This window comes from Lepidochelys kempii, chromosome 2 (assembly GCF_965140285.1).
Source record: "Lepidochelys kempii isolate rLepKem1 chromosome 2, rLepKem1.hap1, whole genome shotgun sequence".
In the NCBI taxonomy this organism is placed as follows: Eukaryota; Metazoa; Chordata; order Testudines; family Cheloniidae; genus Lepidochelys; species Lepidochelys kempii.
In genome coordinates, this window is record NC_136381.1 from 21140022 (window position 1) to 21157968 (window position 17947).

Sequence of the window (17947 nt, forward strand, 5' to 3'; positions counted from 1 at the left end):
GGGAGGTGGTAGAATCTTCTTCCTTAGAGGTTTTTAAGGTCAGGCTTGACAAAGCCCTGGCTGGGATGATTTAACTGGGAATTGGTCCTGCTTCGAGCAGGGGGTTGGACTAAATGACCTTCTGGGGTCCCTTCCAACCCTGATATTCTATGATTCTATGAACTGATGACATATCATTAATTTTCCTTAAAATATTCTCTTTAAGCAATTTCATAATAACCCTTAAACATCCTACATCAATCACATTTTCTATTTTTGACCTTTGTTCATGATCACAAAGAATCTTAACATATTTACAGGTTCTTTGTTTCTTAAGAGTTGTCAATTTTTGCTGCTTATTTTCCACCTGAAAGTACAGTAATGATGCTGTTTTCAATATCAGATGTAATGTTAATTATATTCATGTATCACACAGAGGCTTAACTTGAAATCAGCAAGAAGCAACAGAAACAAATTAATGTATATAAGCACAGGAAAGAGCACATTGTCTCAAACACTGAAAAATGTAATTAGAACAAACATTCAGTCCCTGGAATCCTGAGAAATGAGCTACGGACTTACCCTGTTATTCTGTGAGTGACATTACAACACTATAGCCAAGATTTTCAACAATGGGAACCAAGATTTAGGCTCCTAAGTCCATATTTAGGTACTAAAAATAAGTGTCCACTCAATAGTCATAGATAACAATTCTTTAAAAGCCAGGCCTTGTATTTAGGAACCTCTCCATGGCATTAGTGCCTAAGGCCTGGCCTACTCTATGAATTTACAGCGGTATACCTACATTTCTCAGAGGTAGAAAAAATCCACACCCGAAAGACACAGTTTACCTACCTAACTCCAGGTGTAGATAGCGCTCGGTCGACAGATGAATTCTTCCATTGACCTAGCTACTGCCTCTTGGGGAGGTGGATTACTACGCTGATGGGAGAATACCTCCTGTCAGTGTAGGCAGCGTCTACACTGAAGCCCTACAGCAGCGCAGCTGTGCTGCAGCAGCATTTTAAGTGTAGATAAGCCCAACTATGGGATGAAAATCTCCACCCTTGAAAGAGCTCTTCCATTTGAAATCTCTTTTTTTCACTCCTTTTTAACTTCCTCAATATCAGCAGGTAGAGAATCAGCTACCTATACTTGAGAGCACACATTTTTCAAAATAGCAGCATTCTCACAGCTCATTTGCCAAAAACACCCAAGCTTTCTATCTAGTAGCTTAAAATGTGTACTCAATAGCACATTTTTTCCAATACTCTTGTGATCAAGTTATATGAAAGCTGCAAATCTCTTCCTCTCAAAGGGGAAGGACTTCACAATATGGAAGGTCTTTTCCATCTCTAATTTTTATGACCAGTCTTTGGTCTCTGAGAAATATCTGTCCCAGATGGATTTCGCTGCCAAGTCTTTCCTTACAAAGAGGCCTCTAACTAAAAATATAAAAGGGTTAGAGGGTACCAGCATACAAGAAGGAGGGCAACCTGGTACGGTAACAGGGTGGCTTAGCTCCTGAACAGAAAAAGGAAACTGGCAACCACCCAGGAACCAGCAATTTAGACATGTTCTCTTCTTATTTTCAGTGTCTCAAGGTAGGGAAAGTGATCAACATTCATTCCAACAATTTACAGCTACTGGATGCAGTAAATCTTTGCTCATGTAAGCAGTACCACTGACTTCAAGCAAACCCTAATGAACATGGACTACTTGTGTGATTAAAGGCTTGCAGGTTCAAGTCTTTAATCAGCAAGAAGGTACCATAAGTCCACCAATGTGCCACAACCCTGACTTTATTGGTTCTTATTTTGCAAAACATTGGTCTGATTTATACTACTACTTCGAACACTGTATATGTGGCTTTCCTGCTTTGCCTTATGTGTTTGTCTTTCCTTCACAAGTTGATACTATAAAAAAAGACAACCACATCTGGATTCAAGACTGGTCAAGTAAACGAAGGGACTGATTTTATAATGTTTTGATTGGGAAAGGTTTCCATTTGTAATGCTAAAATATACATGTACCTGTGAGTGCTGGTTTATGTTCAACAATGTATTCCTTAAGTATTTATGGAAAAGCTTTGTCACTGGTTCACATTTAGTGCCAGACTGCGTAGCTTGTGTTTAGCTGCCGAGGGACAGAGAGGTGAACACAAAGCTTTTTGTGCCTCTGAACAAGGGGCGTACACCAGAGTCCCTGCTCATCCTGTGATCTGGTGTGCTGACTCCCTGACCCTGTTCCCACTCTTTACTGTGTGTGGAAGCAATTCACTCCAACTGAATGTATCATGTGTATGGAGAGACCATTTTTCAGGAAGGCTCAATCCTTCTGGGGATCCTCTCAGAGCTGCAAGGCTTTGCACTGCCTCCTCCATATAGCTGTGTCTTAAAAGCCACAATCTCATTCTTAATATGAATTAGCACATTTCTGTATTCTGCATGAGTCTGGAGTTGTAGCTGAGGTACAGTATATATACGTTAACTTTGAAAAGGCTGTTAAAGGGCATGCAACTTGAGTAACTACCAAAACTTCAGTGGTCACCATTTTGCCATTGATTAGTTAACATTTGCAGAAGAAACAGTGCCCACTCCACACTACTTGAGACAGCACAATTGTTTCTTATTTTAGAGATAGGGAAATACTGTGGACTGCTGTAGCTAATCATGGCCTTGGCAACAGGCTTTGTACGGATTTCAGTAAATCCACTGGACCACCATTTGTAAAGTTATACTACAAGGTAAGGATAATGAAGACCTGGAATATGTTAACAAGGCAGGTTGTGGAATCATCATTATTGGAGATTACTAAGAACAACTTGGACAAACACCTGTCAGAGGTCATCTAGGTATACCTGGTCCTGCCTCATTTTAGAGGGATGAAGTCTCGAGGTCCCGCCCTATATTTCTCTGATTCTCTGATAAGTTTTAAGCAAGTTTGCTGAGACTTTCCAGCACTGTTATGTGAGGCCAGTATTTATAACGTAGTATTTTTATGCTAAATCTATTGCATAACAACAAATTTTTATCAAGACACTGGTTATGATGTCACTGTTAAGTTTTAAAGGCCTTTTCTATCTCCGTCTTCTGATTCGTTATGAGAGATTTCTAAGGTAAATACTTTCAACAGAAATCATGGTCAGTGCAGTTAGGGCGATGCAGTATCTGTTTAGACACTGGGATACCTACATCAGCTGTTGGCTGAAAGCTGGGCAGCTAAAGCAAAGTTGCCACCGGCTCCACGCTCCCAAGCGTCCTGAGTCTGCTCACCTCCCTGCTCCCTACTCAGGGAGTCGAGAAGCCTGGGCAGCTGCCCCCATTCCCAAGGGAAATAAGGAGGCAAGAAGCCAGGGCAGCTGCCCTCACTCCCAACTGGGTGGAGGGAGCCGAAAGCCCAGAGGGGAGCTGGGCTCCCAGCAGGGAGCTGCATGGAGCTGAGAGCCCTGGCTCTCATCCCCCAACATTGCCCCTTTCAGTGGGTGGAAGCGCTCCTGGTGATGACAGACACCACTGACAGGAGGAGGATAATGTGGACATCAATCGCTGTGGTGGCTGTAAGTCCACCTAACATAGGTCGATTAAGTCTGTAGTGTAGACATGCCCTTACTTTTGTATCCTGATAGGACTTTATTTCTATTTTAACATGGTTTCTGGTGTCTACTTTAAAAAGTTGCAAAGGATTATGTGTCAATGACAAAAAGTGATTTTTCCATGAGGGAATTCCCACCCACCAAAAAAAAAAAAGTAATGATTTTAAAAACTTGCTTAGTGAAAATTATTCATTAGTTCGACATTTTATTATCCATTTCCATGAGAAATGCCCTTTAAAGCACCTAAATCTGGTGTAACTGAGAGCAGAATTTGGCCTTTCCAGTATATTTCAGGATATCGTGTCATCGTTGCCTCAGCAAAGTTTTTTTTTGCTTTCAGCCAACAATCACCACCCCATCCATCTGACTGACATCAGCTGATCGTTTGTAGGCTTTCCCACAGTTAGCGAGCAAGCTATTCACTTTCCTGCTGTCAGATACCAACTGTCCCACTTAGGGTGTGCCTATGAAATACAGAGGCCAATAGGAATACTGTTGACGGTTTTGTCAGCCTCTTAGAGTTGACAAACTTCCCATTATAAAACCTTTGCCAGCAAAAGAAAAGAGGTTTTTAAGCGACACAGCTACTCAGTCTCAAAACAAAATATTCTCAAAAAAAAAAAAAGCATAGTTTGGACAGTACCTTCAACAGAGATTAAAATGTTGAAAGTATATGTTACACATAACCTGGGCAAAGTGATATTAACTTTTAACATACATGCAATCATTTTGTTCTTGTAGCTAAAGGATAATTCTCAGAATCCAACTTTTCGAGAATCGCCAAGAAAAATACTCTTTTGTTTCCCCATCTTCTGATTCATTTGACTTTGAAAGGAAAACAAACACATTTCTGTGTTTAATATTGTTGCACAAGAGAATTCAAAAGAATGAAATGTGTTCAGAGTTCCTAGAAAAAAAATGTAGCAATACAGGCTGCCAACTTGTTCAATGTCAAGCTCTAGGCAATATAGCAGGGCTCGCAGTAAATGACTCATAGTGAGTCACGCTTAAGCTATTTTTGCTTTTAAAGTACTGCCAGGCACTGTGTTAATATTCAACCCAGAGTAAATTTAGCAACGCAACAAAACAAGTGTTTCCATGGTTGCTCCTTCACAATGTTTATGGTATATATGCAGCCATTAGGCACAAGAATTAAGCCAAATAAATGATATGGAAAAGCTCCTCTTTCATTTACAACTGAAGTTTGAAACACTGGGTGTCATGACTCCCTCAGCTACTAGTTTTTCCATCTCTAGCAAAAATGTAAAGCCAGCATACCACTAACAGTACTTTTTACAGCACCATGAAAATACTGTTAGTATTGTATAACTACTACTTTCCTCTAGATTGTTGCTTTTCCTACCTGTTATAATCAGACCTGCCTAGCTTACTGTCACATCAATGATTCTGCACCAAAAAGCAAGTGAAATCAATAAAAAAATATTCAGACCCAGACAACTGTATTATGTATTTGCCTACAATAATACCATCTTCTATGGCATAAGGTTTCCCTAAGGAGGAGCTACCAGAGAGAAAGCTGAAGAGAAGATTAGGAGGCAGCCTGGTCATCTGAAAAGGAAAAGCAGCTGTAGAAGGACCAGGAAGGATGCTGATTCAGAGTGGGGAGCAGGTGGGTAAAATGAGGGAAGTGGTAAAGGGAGTGCGCAGGGTCTGGAAAATGTCTTCATAAACCACGGCCCAGATACTACACTTATGAAGGTGAGTAACTTCAGTAGGACTACTCACATGCATGACATTACTCAGTCAGTGTTTGCAGGATCTGAGCCCAGCTGTATTGGACTTATATAGAATCATAGAATCTCAGGGTTCAAAGGGACCTTAGGAGGTCATCTAGTCCAACCCCCTGCTCAAAGCAGGACCAATCCCCAATTTTTGCCCCAGATCCCTAAATGGCCCCCTCAAGGATTGAACTCACAATCTGGGGGTTAGCAGGCCAATGCTCAAACCACTGAGCTATCCTACATGATATGTTCTATCCCCATCATAGAACATATCACGCTAAAAGCTTGTTGTGGGCGGGGGAAGGTTTTATCTGAGTTGCAGGGATAAGCAAGAACTGTAGCGATGGGCGCTACAGAAAACCGTAAGGTAGGCTGATAGTTTACTTTGCCTACCGTAATAATGGAGTTGCTGAACAATTACCTAGATTGTGTCTTGAAAATCATTCTTGTTTTGCCTTTTAATACAGTTCTTTATTCATTAGACTTCAGCTATAGCAATTATTATTTGATGGGTTGAGTCTGATAAAACAATCAGGCTGGCATTGGTCTTCCCACAGTGAAAAGCCTCTCTTTCTGTTCCTGAAGCCTGACACGCATATGGTATGCTGGCACACGGGGAATTCTTTTCCTAGTTTCTTGTTTGATTTAAATCAGTCAAAAAATTCACTTTGTACCAGAACTTGGCATATAGGGTCTGATCACAAGCCAATGAAGTCAATGGAAAGACTCCCATTGACTTAAGTGTGTTTTGGATTAGGTCCATAAAGCTTCAGATTGTGCATTTGGGGAAGGAGAAACATATTTAATCATATATTAAGAGAAAAAAAGTAACCAAATTATAGCAAAGAAAAATAACTTCACTGATCTTAGATGCATTTCACCCTTGATAAAATATTAAGTTGGAAAGAACGCATTCTTTACTATAATTTACTCATTTCTGACACTTTCAAGAGGGAAATGAAACCACTGAAATATTAAAATCTGTGTTAAATGCAGGGTAACTATTTCTCATAAGGAATTAAAGGATGTTTATTAAGCTTACTGTGTGTTCTAAATATAGTGGGCCAGATCTTTACCTGGTGTAAATCAGTGACATTCTGGTGACTTCAGTGGAACTACACCAATTTACACTAGCTGAGCATTGGGCCCAATGTGCATTGGCTGAACAGCTTGGAATTGTTCTGAAAGATACACTGTGGTCTATAAGGAAGATAATATGTTTAATGTACTGTAAATATATAAATATTTTCCTTTCAGTAAACTCAGTTTCTGTGAAATTGCCACAGGGAGTGCTGCTGACTCATGCTAATGGATCATCGTTTGGTCTGCTTGGCCTTAGGCCTGGGCTACACTAGGGCGGGGGTTCGAACCAAGATATTTGCGTAGCTGAAGTATCTTACTTTGACTTACCTGGCCGTCCTCATGGCGATGAGTCGACCGCGGAGGCTCCCCCATCAACTCCGCTTACTCCTCCTGCCAAGGTGGAGTACAGGCAGCAGTTCGGGGATCGATTTATTGCATCTAGACGAGTCGCGATAAATCGATCCCCAATAAATCGATCACTACCCGCCAACCCGCTCAGCACAAATGCTTGGCTGCAATGGAGCTCCTGCATCTTCTTCACACTCCCTTGCCATATTGGGGGCATAGAGCCCAAAACATAAAGGTGTCAAAGTGATCACACAGCCGTAAGAGGGATAAAAAGAAAGCCAAGACCCCGTTGGGAAGAGAGGCATCTTTCCAAGCAGCCAAATAAAATACAGTTCATTAACTTTACAGCTGCATGGATGTTTTCTTGATTTTCCACCATCATCATCAATTTCTTTAGTCCTTTATTTGAACTGCTAAGAAATGCACATCTAAACTGAATAAAACATGACTGAGGTACTGTGTCCCTATTCTTTTCTGGTCCATTCTCTCCTTACAATTTGTCACCTGTGTACATTTCATCGTGTCTAAAATTTAGACAGTAAGCTCTTTAGGTAGGAAATGCATCATTCTAAATTTGCTGTGAAGCCTCTACCACACTTCTGAGTGCTACAAAATAATTAATACTAAACTGGTTATTTCTTTCTATCAGTCACTCACTTCTCTTCTTCTCTCATTTTCTCTCCCTTCTGCTATTTTCTCTTTTTTTTACCTCCATGCATCTCAACCTCTCTCTGCCTCTGCTATCATCAAGACCCCCATTTCTCCTTCTCTCTGCCTTTGAGAATGGAATACAAAATTATACTAATCAGGCAGAAAGGGCCAAAATATTTTCTTCAACCACTTAGAATTTAATCAAAAAGAAAATGTTTAATTTTCCAGAAAAAGAGTAAAAAAACCCAAACACCTCAAGAGTGAACAGAAAATCTTTTTGATGTAGTTTGTCATGCTTTTGAGGACCAGAAATCACATGTTCCTTGTGCTTTATGTGAAACATGATATTACCCAAATGGTCAGTCTTTGCAATCTCCTAAAGTTTTCAGAAATTTAGATGTAAACTGCAGTGATCATTGATATGTATATTACTTATCTGAAATTTATAAGACATGATGTGATTTTTTGTAATTCTGTGAATTGTTTACATGGATTACTGTGTCATCAAGAAATATGGGAACAGACTGAAACGATGAGCAAAAATATTATTTGTTATTGTTTATTGTGATGGCCACCAGCAGTTACCTAACTTCTAAAGAAAAGCTAAGGCCAACAGAGGACAGAAAAGCTTCCAAGAAATTCATAAATAAGACATTTTTACTGTACACTGAAGGCTGAACCATTTATTCTCAGTACAAAACACCTACTCACTCAAATGCTTTTTTTCCTCTTCATATGTATTCAGTGCCAGTCTGACAACCTTGAGACTGAAGTTTTCTGTTAATCCACCAAGTATGTAGTGTATGAGTAAACTCACTGCTGCTTGTTTTCCTGAGATATCCTGCCAATGTACTTCAGCTGTGACCTGGAAGGACCACCTCAGAGGGTGTCAGGAGAGTTCAGAGTCCATAGTTCATTCTGTCTTTGGCCTTTCAGCTGAGATTGCCAACTATGATGGTAATTTTGTGATTCAGGCATCTATCTTAGATACCTCCATGGCCCTCGTTAGTGTAGTATCTGAGCATCTCATAATCTTTAATGTGTTTACCCTAACAACAACCACCCTGTGAGGTAAGAAGTACTATTATCCCCATTTTACAGATGGGGAACTGAGGCACTGAAAGACTAAATGACTTACCCAAAGTCATACAGGAGGTCTGTGGCAGAGCAAGCAATTGAACTTGGGTGTCTCAGGTCCCAGGCTAGCTCTCTAACCACTAGACCATTCTTTTTCTCTTTGATATATTATGATGACCTGCCACTAGGAATTTTACTGAGACCAAAACCTCAGGTCATGTTCAGCACTGACTGTCATAGCAATATCCATTCTAAGCCCTTTTTAAATCACTTATAACTTTCACCTTTTGAGCTGAAACTTCCCATAATTGGTCTCCATGTAATTAATTAAAATTATACTTTCACCATTATAATTATAAGAATAAAAATATTTTTTTAAGAAGATTGCAACCTTCTTTTTGAACTGCTTTAATGCCAAGATGGCTGAGACTAAAGAGAAGAGAAATAAGCACAGATCTGGACGTTAAGAACTGCCAAAATGCAATCCCAGGTCAGCCAGTGAGTTGTATGGCTTTGGGCAACTAGCTTCACCCATGTGCCTCAAGTCTCTCATCGGCTAAATTGAGATAATAATAGTTATCTACCTACCCCACTAGAGTGTTGTGAGGATTATTTAGATGATACTTATCAATCTGCAGTATATTGTGTTAGTGCTTGTTTCCTTATCATATTAGAGGCAAATCCATTTACTTCCTGTTTTATTAATCTAAAGGGAGTTCCTTACATAGCATTTTTTTACTATCCAAAATTGAATTTAAAAGAAAAAATTCTAAATTACAAATCCTGCTAAATGCATGATTTGGAAATAAAAACATCAGACAACTTGATTCCTTGGCATCCTTATTTGAACAGCTACAATTAAAACTGTATCTTTTGAAAATACCTCCTTGTTTATATTGGCCATGAATCTATCTTAGCAAAATGTCAACTCTGCTATCAACTCTTTCCTTCCAAAGCTTCCGAAGCAGATTTCTGCCTGTGGAGAGGGCAGGGAGGTTCATTACAAATGCTATGTTGCTACATTCCAAACTATATCCCATTGCTTATTTTGCTCAGAGAAAAGAATGCCAAAACCAATAGTGCATCTAAAAATGATGTGTTACCCTACCAGCAACATTTTATCTCTCCCATCCTTCCAAATGCACTCCTTAAATTGGCTGGCAGACCCCAGCACTGGCAGCAGTATTTTGTCATTCACTTCAGTCTTAATGTTTTCTACAAAATGAGTACGGAAGTTTTGCTTTTGTTTTGTGCGTGCGTGAAATGTAGCAGCTAGAATTCTAAAGGTTTCAGAGTAACAGCCGTGTTAGTCTGTATTCACAAAAAGAAAAGGAGTACTTGTGGCACCTTAGAGACTAACCAATTTATTTGAGCATAAGCTTTCGTGAGCTACAGCTCACTTCATCGGATGCATCTGATGAAGTGAGCTGTAGCTCACGAAAGCTCATGCTCAAATAAATTGGTTAGTCTCTAAGGTGCCACAAGTACTAGAATTCTAAAGTGCATGCTACCAGCTTCTATAAAAACCTATGAAACTTGGCATCTTTTGAACATTAAATGGGATACTAAATAACCTTAGAACGATAAAAGTTAATAACATGAGTAACATAGGTCACAGAGGTACAGATTGTACCTCCTGATTATCCCTTCTAGGAACGATCAGCATTAAATTAACACTCTCAATTAAATAAGGTCTTCATTTTTATCTTCCTTAAAGGCAGGTAAAATCTCATATAGCATTCCAGAGGGTGCCTTTGATATACACTGGCATCAAATGAAAAGGCTACTTTAGTGCAATATTATACAGTAGTTGAGATTTTAACAACATACAAGAGACACAAAATGCAAAGTTATGATTCCAAAGTAACCATGACTTAGTCCCCTTGGGGTCAATCCTGCAAGGGGCTGAGCTCTCATCACAAGCAAGCAAAACATTCAAGCACATGCGTAATCCCATTTATTTCAAGGTGTCTACTCATGTGCTTAAAGTTAAGCATGTGCTTAAGTATTTCACTGAATCAGGGACAGATCACTCACTCAGCACTTTGAAGAATCGAGACCTGTATGCATTATAGTGGGAGTCATATCTATAGTTAAGGCTGTAGAGCAGTTTCCTTACTAACCCCATTTGCAGTCATTTAGAACCTCCTGAAATTTCCACACTTTATTACATTTTCCACAATTCATCTGTGTCCAAAAGTGATTTCTTTTAAACATTTGAACACTGACAACTCAGCCATTTTTGAGAGGGGGAAATGGTAAAAAATGTAATTTTGCCATAATAAAAGAAATAATTGTATTTTCTTTTTAAACTGCTCGACAACCTAAGCAGCTAAGAGTAGAAAGATGAAATAGTCTTCAGTGATGGAAGTGCTTAGCAGTGCTCCAGTTATAATTGGTTTGGAATTAACTTCAGGTGCATTTTTCAAAAGTGCCTAGGTGACCTAGGAGACTAAGTCATGATTGTGTGACTTAAGAATCTAAGGGACCTGAGGAAGAGCTCTGTGTAGCTCAAAAGTTTGTTCCTTAAACCAACAGAAGGTGGTACATATCTACCATTGTCTCTCTTAAGAATCTAAGTCAATTTTGGAAAAGGGACTTAGGCATCTTTGAAAATCACTTGTCATTCATTCACAGTATATTTTGCAGCATTCTTCACTAAGCTTATGCAACGTGCAGCTAAGGAATGCATCACTGTGCACCTGATCATGCATGCCTAACTTAGCTGCACAGTGCTGAACAAGGGGTTGAGGGAGAGTACCTGCAGTCTGAAAGAGATGCAGTAAGGAATCCTGCTTTGAGGCACCCTATCACCTCTGCTGCTGTGGAGGGTTTATTGCACTTTACCCATCTGACAAGCTCCAAAGATTCACAGGAAAGGGTCTCTTTCTTGCAGAATTTTCTGAAGTGCATGGTACCTCATGGTCCAGTGGTGCCTAGCCAAATAGTTCTGGAGTTTTTGAAAACCCAACAGAAATTATCTCCTTTTTATACTTTTCTTGCTTTCTTCTTTCTTTCTTTTTTATAATCCAGGAAATTCCATACCAAAAGCTTTATTGAAAGTGTTGATCAAGTTGCATGGCTAAGCAATCAGCAGTGAAGCTGCAGTTCAGGATCCATGTACAACCTTAACACTACCCTTTTGCAAATGCAAAGTCATTTGTAGTCATTTATATTACAAGTACATGTTAAAGAATACTTACACATTGTACTACAGATTCAATATCAGATCATACCTTAGAACGAGAGAGAATTCACCAGATCTTCTAATTTGTTGCTAAATTAACCATAAGAACATAAGAGCATAAGAATGGCCATACTGGGTCAGACCAAAGGTCCATCTAGCCCAGTATCCTGTCTTCCGACAGTGGCCAATGCCAGGTACCCAAGAGGGAATGAACAGACAGGTAATCATCAAGTGATCCATTCCCTGTTGCTCATTCCCAGCTTCTGGCAAACAGAGGCTAGGGACACCATCCCTGCCCATCCTGGCTAATAGCCATTGATGGACCTATCCTCAATGAATTTATCTAGTTCTTTTTTGATCCCTGTTATAGTCTTGGCCTTCACAACATCCTCTAGCAAAGAGTTCCACAGGTTGAATGTGCGTTGTGTGAAGAAATACCTCTCTCTATTCTGAAAACTGACTATTTATTCCTACCCTTTGTTTCCAATCTTTTAGCTACCTTAGAGGACCTTCCCTCTTATCCCATGACAGCTTACTTTGCTTAAGAGCCTTTGGTGAGGGACCTTGGCAAAGGCTTTCTGAAAATCTAAGTACACTATATCCACTGGATCCCCCATGTTCACATGCTTGTTGACCCCCTCAAATAATTCTAACAACAATACTTAGTATGTCCACGGTGCCCAATAGGCCTGATCTAACGCCCTATTGAAACCAATGGGAGTGTTGCCCCTTACCTCAGTGATTTTTGAATTAGGCCCCAAATCAGCAACAGAGCTGGGATTATAACTCAGAACTTCTTGACTCCCATCCCTGTGCTCATTCCTTCTCTAGACACACTGGCTTAGGTCCCAGTGCACAGGTACTGCACTTAGGTAGATTCTGACACTATTCTATAGGTCCAATCTTACATTTTAGAATACTATTAATATTTACTGATTATAGACCAGTTGTGCCCAGAGGTTCCTATCAGGATCAAGACCTGATTGTGCTAGGTACTGTACAAACACATAGGCAAACACAGTCTCTGCCCCAAAGAGTTTACATTCTTAGCCTCTGAGCCTACAAAAATCTAGACATGTGCCTAACTTTAAGCACACGAGTAGTTTCAATGAGTTCAACTCATGTGCTTGCAGATTCAGGGGTTTTTTTGGGGGGGGGCGGGGGTTAAGACAAGTGACATGTGAGGGTAACAAACAATAGAAGAGAAAGAGGGTGAAGGACAAGAGTATCAGCAATAAGATCGCATGGCTACACGATTAGCTAGTGCACAGTTTGATGGTTCCAAATCATTATTCAATTAAATTATAGAAATTCTATATATCAATTGAATATGAACAATCCCTGCTGGCTCTCTACCTAACCATTATCATTTGGCAATGTCCTGTAGGCTCTATGGCAAAAGTGGTTCTTAAGGAAACACAGAAGCAAGAAGGAATATTAGCTTTACAGTCCACTTCAGGGAGGGTGTTCATGAACAAGAGATGGCATGGATATGTGCATGCTATGGACAGGTGCACAAGGCAGCAGAGTTGTGGTTGCTTTGTGGAGTATAACTTGCATTTCCCATCTCTGATACACTTATATTCTCAGCCATAAAGAGGCATTTAGTTTTCCTTTTGATAACACAGAGAGAGAGCGAACGAGCAAGAGAGAGGTTCCAGTGTGCTTATTTTAATTTAGGATCATTAGAGTGTACTCAAGTTTGCCTGTAAAGTTCATCTAATGTTTTTCCATTCAACCTTTCGGATTATTCTAAACATTGTGATAGGCTCAAACGTGATGGAACACCGGATCAAAACCAACATGTGTGCGACTGCTCCCAAACTGCCACAACTGATCAACAGTCCACGTACAGAGCACACTGGTCCATCCAACATCAACATCTGCTGGCACCCTCCTAATTTGTCTTCAGTGAATAACCAAAACAAAAATCCTAATAGCTATTAAGAGAAACATCAGCTGGGTTTCAGGCAACAGCAACAATAAAATATTCCCCTCCTATAAAAAAAAAAACCCAGCCATTCCTATTATGCTTGATTAATTTGGGTGATGTTTAATAATTCTACTGGTTAATACTTGGTCACTTGGCCATAGATAAAATATATTTAGGCAGGCAATCTACAGCCAATTACAGGGTGGGAAACAAATCCAGTTTCTATTATCAAGCTCTTTGTAATTCAGAAACTAACACCTGGAAATCTGGAATTACAACGTAATGGCGGGGCAGAAATAATTTGATGATTATGCAGGAACTGAAGGTTACACTGGTTGTGGTCTGCGTCTTGCTATATTCAGTCCCAAGAGCACAGATAGGCTGATAGACCAGTGATCGTTCTGAAGCCCAATATCTTGTAAATCATAAGGATGGGAAACAAACGTCACACACCACTGGAGAACTTGGGGTCTCAATTTTCAAATAATGCACAGCATTCATCTCTACTCCAGACAAGTCTTGAGCGATCAGACCTACAATTCAATATCATCATCCTCTCACTCCATAAGTCTTTCTAGGGGACCGATCCAAAGCCCATAGAAGTCAATAGGAGAGTCCTTCCACTGAGTTCAATGGGCTTTGGATCAGCGACCAGGATTGCAAGTTGAAAAACACTGCTTTATGAAAGCCCCCAGCGTCTCAGCTTTCAAGTGTGTAAATCATTAATCTATGATTCCCGCAATACTTGAGCTATCAGTTTATGTTGAAATCCAAGTATGTGTGTGTTGTGGGAGAACGACACAGGGACAGGGGTCAAGGGATGGAAAGCGAAACAATATGATTCTAAAGTGTAATCATGATGGGACAGGGTGAGAATGATACATATGATTTTAGGACCTATGAATTTTCCCAGCATGGCTGCTCAGAATAATTTTTTAATAGCTATTACAGTCACTGTGCAATAAAAAAAACCAAACACAATTTTGTTGTCTTGTATAAACATTAGAACTGCTAACTTCCTCACTTCTCTGACAGCTCGAGCGCAATAATTTACAATTTTACCACTTGGTCAATCAACATGAATTAAGCCAGACAGATTTTAATAAGCTACACAGTGCGTGTGTAGAAGCAGTAAACCTGAGAACACACACAGTAAGCATTTTCCAGCAATATAGTTCTACGATTAAAGCAAAGGTCTCTTTAGGGTTGCAACATATCCTAAGTTGTGAAATAGGGGCAATTTGTTAAAACAACAAATGAAAACAGCTTACCTAGGATCTCCTTTTTGGAGATCCTACCAATTCAGAGAAAAGAGTATTTTTAAAAGAAAAACCCACCTTCAAACAGAAAAAAGGGATGTGAAAGAAGCTTTGCATTGCATATGTATGCAAATAAGACCAGCACTATGACAGATTAAATAAAATAATAAGGTTGTTACTTACTGGGCTGTTCACTTAACTATGTGAATGATAAATTTAAATAAGTCCTGTATGAGGAATGCATAAATATCTGAGTTCTGTTTGGCTGGTTTGTATTTTAAAACATTCTATTAATAAACCAACATATTATATGTATATAGAACCACACTGTATTTCCAGGAAACCATTATTTTAAAAAATGAAGACTTACACTGTTTTCTCATTCTTTTAAGCTGTTCCATAAAATGTATATATTTTTCATTTCTTTGCAAATCTGAGTCATCGTTTTTGCTTTCCAATGCAGTGAATTTTTTTTTTACTAAATCTTTTAGATCTGGTATATTTTCTGGTTTGTCTTGTTTTATCTGAAAAGAAAAATAAATGCAACTTTGTTACTCTCTATAATATAATCCCCCAACCCAAAGCAGAGAGAGTAGGTGCAATAATATGAATCTAACGAGATCTTCTCCAGTCTCCCACTAAACCAAAGGCTGTAACAATCTGGAACCATAACCCCATGGCAATTATTTATATATCCAGTGGTCATCCTTAAAATCTAGACAATTAATGCACAGAGACATTTACCTGTGCTGCTGTACAGGCAGTCTTCCCTCTACTCAGAATAGAGAAAAATTGTAGTATGAGGTATGCAGTTAACAACCCTGAGTATAAAGATTTTAATGGCATCCAGGGTAATGTTGCATGCATACGAGGGTGACCAGACAGCAGGTATGAAAAACTGGGACAGGGGTGTGGGGTAATAGGAACATATAAAAGAAAAAGACCCCAAAATTGAGACTGTCCCTATAAAATCAGGACATCTGGTCACCCTATTACATAGGCACCTTATACTATTATCATCTAGCTCTTATATAGAACTTTACAAAAATGGTAAATAACATTATCATCATTTTACAGATTGAGAATCTGAGAAACAGAGGTGAAGGGATTTCCCCAAGGTCTCTGAGTAAGCCAGAAGCAGGAATGGAACCCAGGTCTCCTGAGCTCTAATCCAGTGTTCTATCCACTAGGCCAGACTTAAGATATGTGAAGTTTTCCAAACAATAAGTTCCTGCCCTAAAGAGCTGGCTGGAAAATTTCACGAACAATGAAATTTCTACAAAAAATGGAGCTGAAATTTCATGAACATTTTTGCATATGTTTTCCTCTCATTTTCCAACCAGCTCTGATGAGGAGATTACAATCTATATCCATGAATGAGCACAGTACCAAACAAAATAATACAAAAAGCTAATATATAAGGAAACACAGCTTATTTATTTGCATATTACCAACAGTGAGCAATGTGCTTTACAGGCTGGTGAAGAGTTGTGATCCTTACCCTTCAGAGTATTTACATGTGGGCATGATGGAAGAAGAGAATTTTGGAGATTGAAAGTGAGGGCACTCACTATATGATGAGTGAGAGACACCCTGTCCCAACCATAGGAAAAGCATTTTGAGAATCCAAAAAAAGAGATTTAGATTTTTTTTTCTTTCATTTTGTAACACTGTGCCATGTGATTATTGCCCCCAGCCAATTGTAAATGGGGATAGACAGACCAACAGGTTGCATATCTGAAAGAGGAAGGGAGAGACAACATTTCACTTGAGCCAACCTTACTCTACCTCCCATGCTAGACCTAACCATACCCCCATGCATGCAATAGGGCTGCAAAAGAGAAAACAGAGGCCTGTCAAGGAAGTTACTTGGTGCATCAGCCAGGTCAAGCCGTTATACCATATCCCCTACTGGTTCCAAGAGGTACAAAGAGGCTAGAGACCCCTGGTGTAATGAGGGCTGCTATCTTTCTAACGGCACAGAATCGAACACCCTTGCTCCGCCCCCTGCCCCATCCCTTCCCCGAGGCCCTGCCCCACCCCTTCTCCAAGGCCCTGCCCTCCACTTACTCCAGTCCCTCTCCTTCCATTGCTTGTCCCCCCCACTCACTTTCACTGGGCGGGGGCAGGGGGTTAGGATGCAGAAGGGGGTGCAGGCTCTGGGGAGGGGCCAAAATGAAGGGTTCAGGTTGTGGGCTGGGGCAGGGGTGCGGGCTCCAACCGGGCAATGCTTATCTCAGGTGGCTCTCAGGTGGCGGCGCAGCAGGGCTAAGGCAGGCTTCCTGCCTTCCCTGGCTCCACGCAGCTCCTGGAAGCGGCCACCATGTCCGGCCCCTAGGTGGAGGCATACCCCAAGAGAGCACAGTGACCACACCCACAGGCAGGAAACAGGCTCTGGGATATGAAGAAGGCTGGAAAAACCAACAGTAGACCAACCGTCAGCAGCAAGGCTCACAGGGTACGTCTACTCTACGGAATTAGGTCAAATTTATAGAAGTTGTTGTTTTAGAAATCGGTTTTATATATTCGAGTGTGTGTGTCCCCACAGAAAATGCTCTAAGTGCATTAAGTGCATTAACTCCGCGGAGTGCTTCCACAGTACCGAGGCAAGCATCAACTTCCGGAGCGTTGCACTGTGGGTAGCTATCCCACAGTTCCCGCAGTCTCCGCTGCCCATTGGAATTCTGGGTTGAGATCCCAATGCCTGATGGGGCTAAAACATTGTTGCGGGTGGTTCTGGGTACATATCGTCAGGCCCCCGTTCCCTCCCTCCCTCCGTGAAAGCAAGGGCAGACAATCGTTTCGCGCCTTTTTTCCTGAGTTACCTGTGCAGACGCCATATCACGGCAAGCATTGAGCCCGCTCAGCTCACTGTCACCATATGTCTCCTGGGTGCTGGCAATCGTGATACTGCATTGCTACACAGTAGCAGCAACCCATTGCCTTCTGGTAGCAGACGATGCAATACGACTGGTAGCAGTCATTGTCATGTCCGAGGTGTTCCTGGCCACGTCGGCCGGAAGCGCCTGGGCAGACATGGGCGCAGGGACTAAATTTGGAGTGACTTGACCAGGTCATTCTCTTTAGTCCTGC

General features: G+C 40.6%; 1 protein-coding gene across 1 annotated transcript in view; it reads right to left on the reverse strand.

Moving 5' to 3' along the window:
• The window catches only part of NSMCE2 (NSE2 SUMO ligase component of SMC5/6 complex), a 187717-nt gene that overhangs the window by 70793 nt on the left and 98977 nt on the right, over window positions 1-17947 (reverse strand). The window contains 1 exon segment of the mRNA XM_073330157.2: window positions 15225-15378. Within this exon segment, the coding sequence (XP_073186258.2) occupies window positions 15225-15378 (154 nt within the window).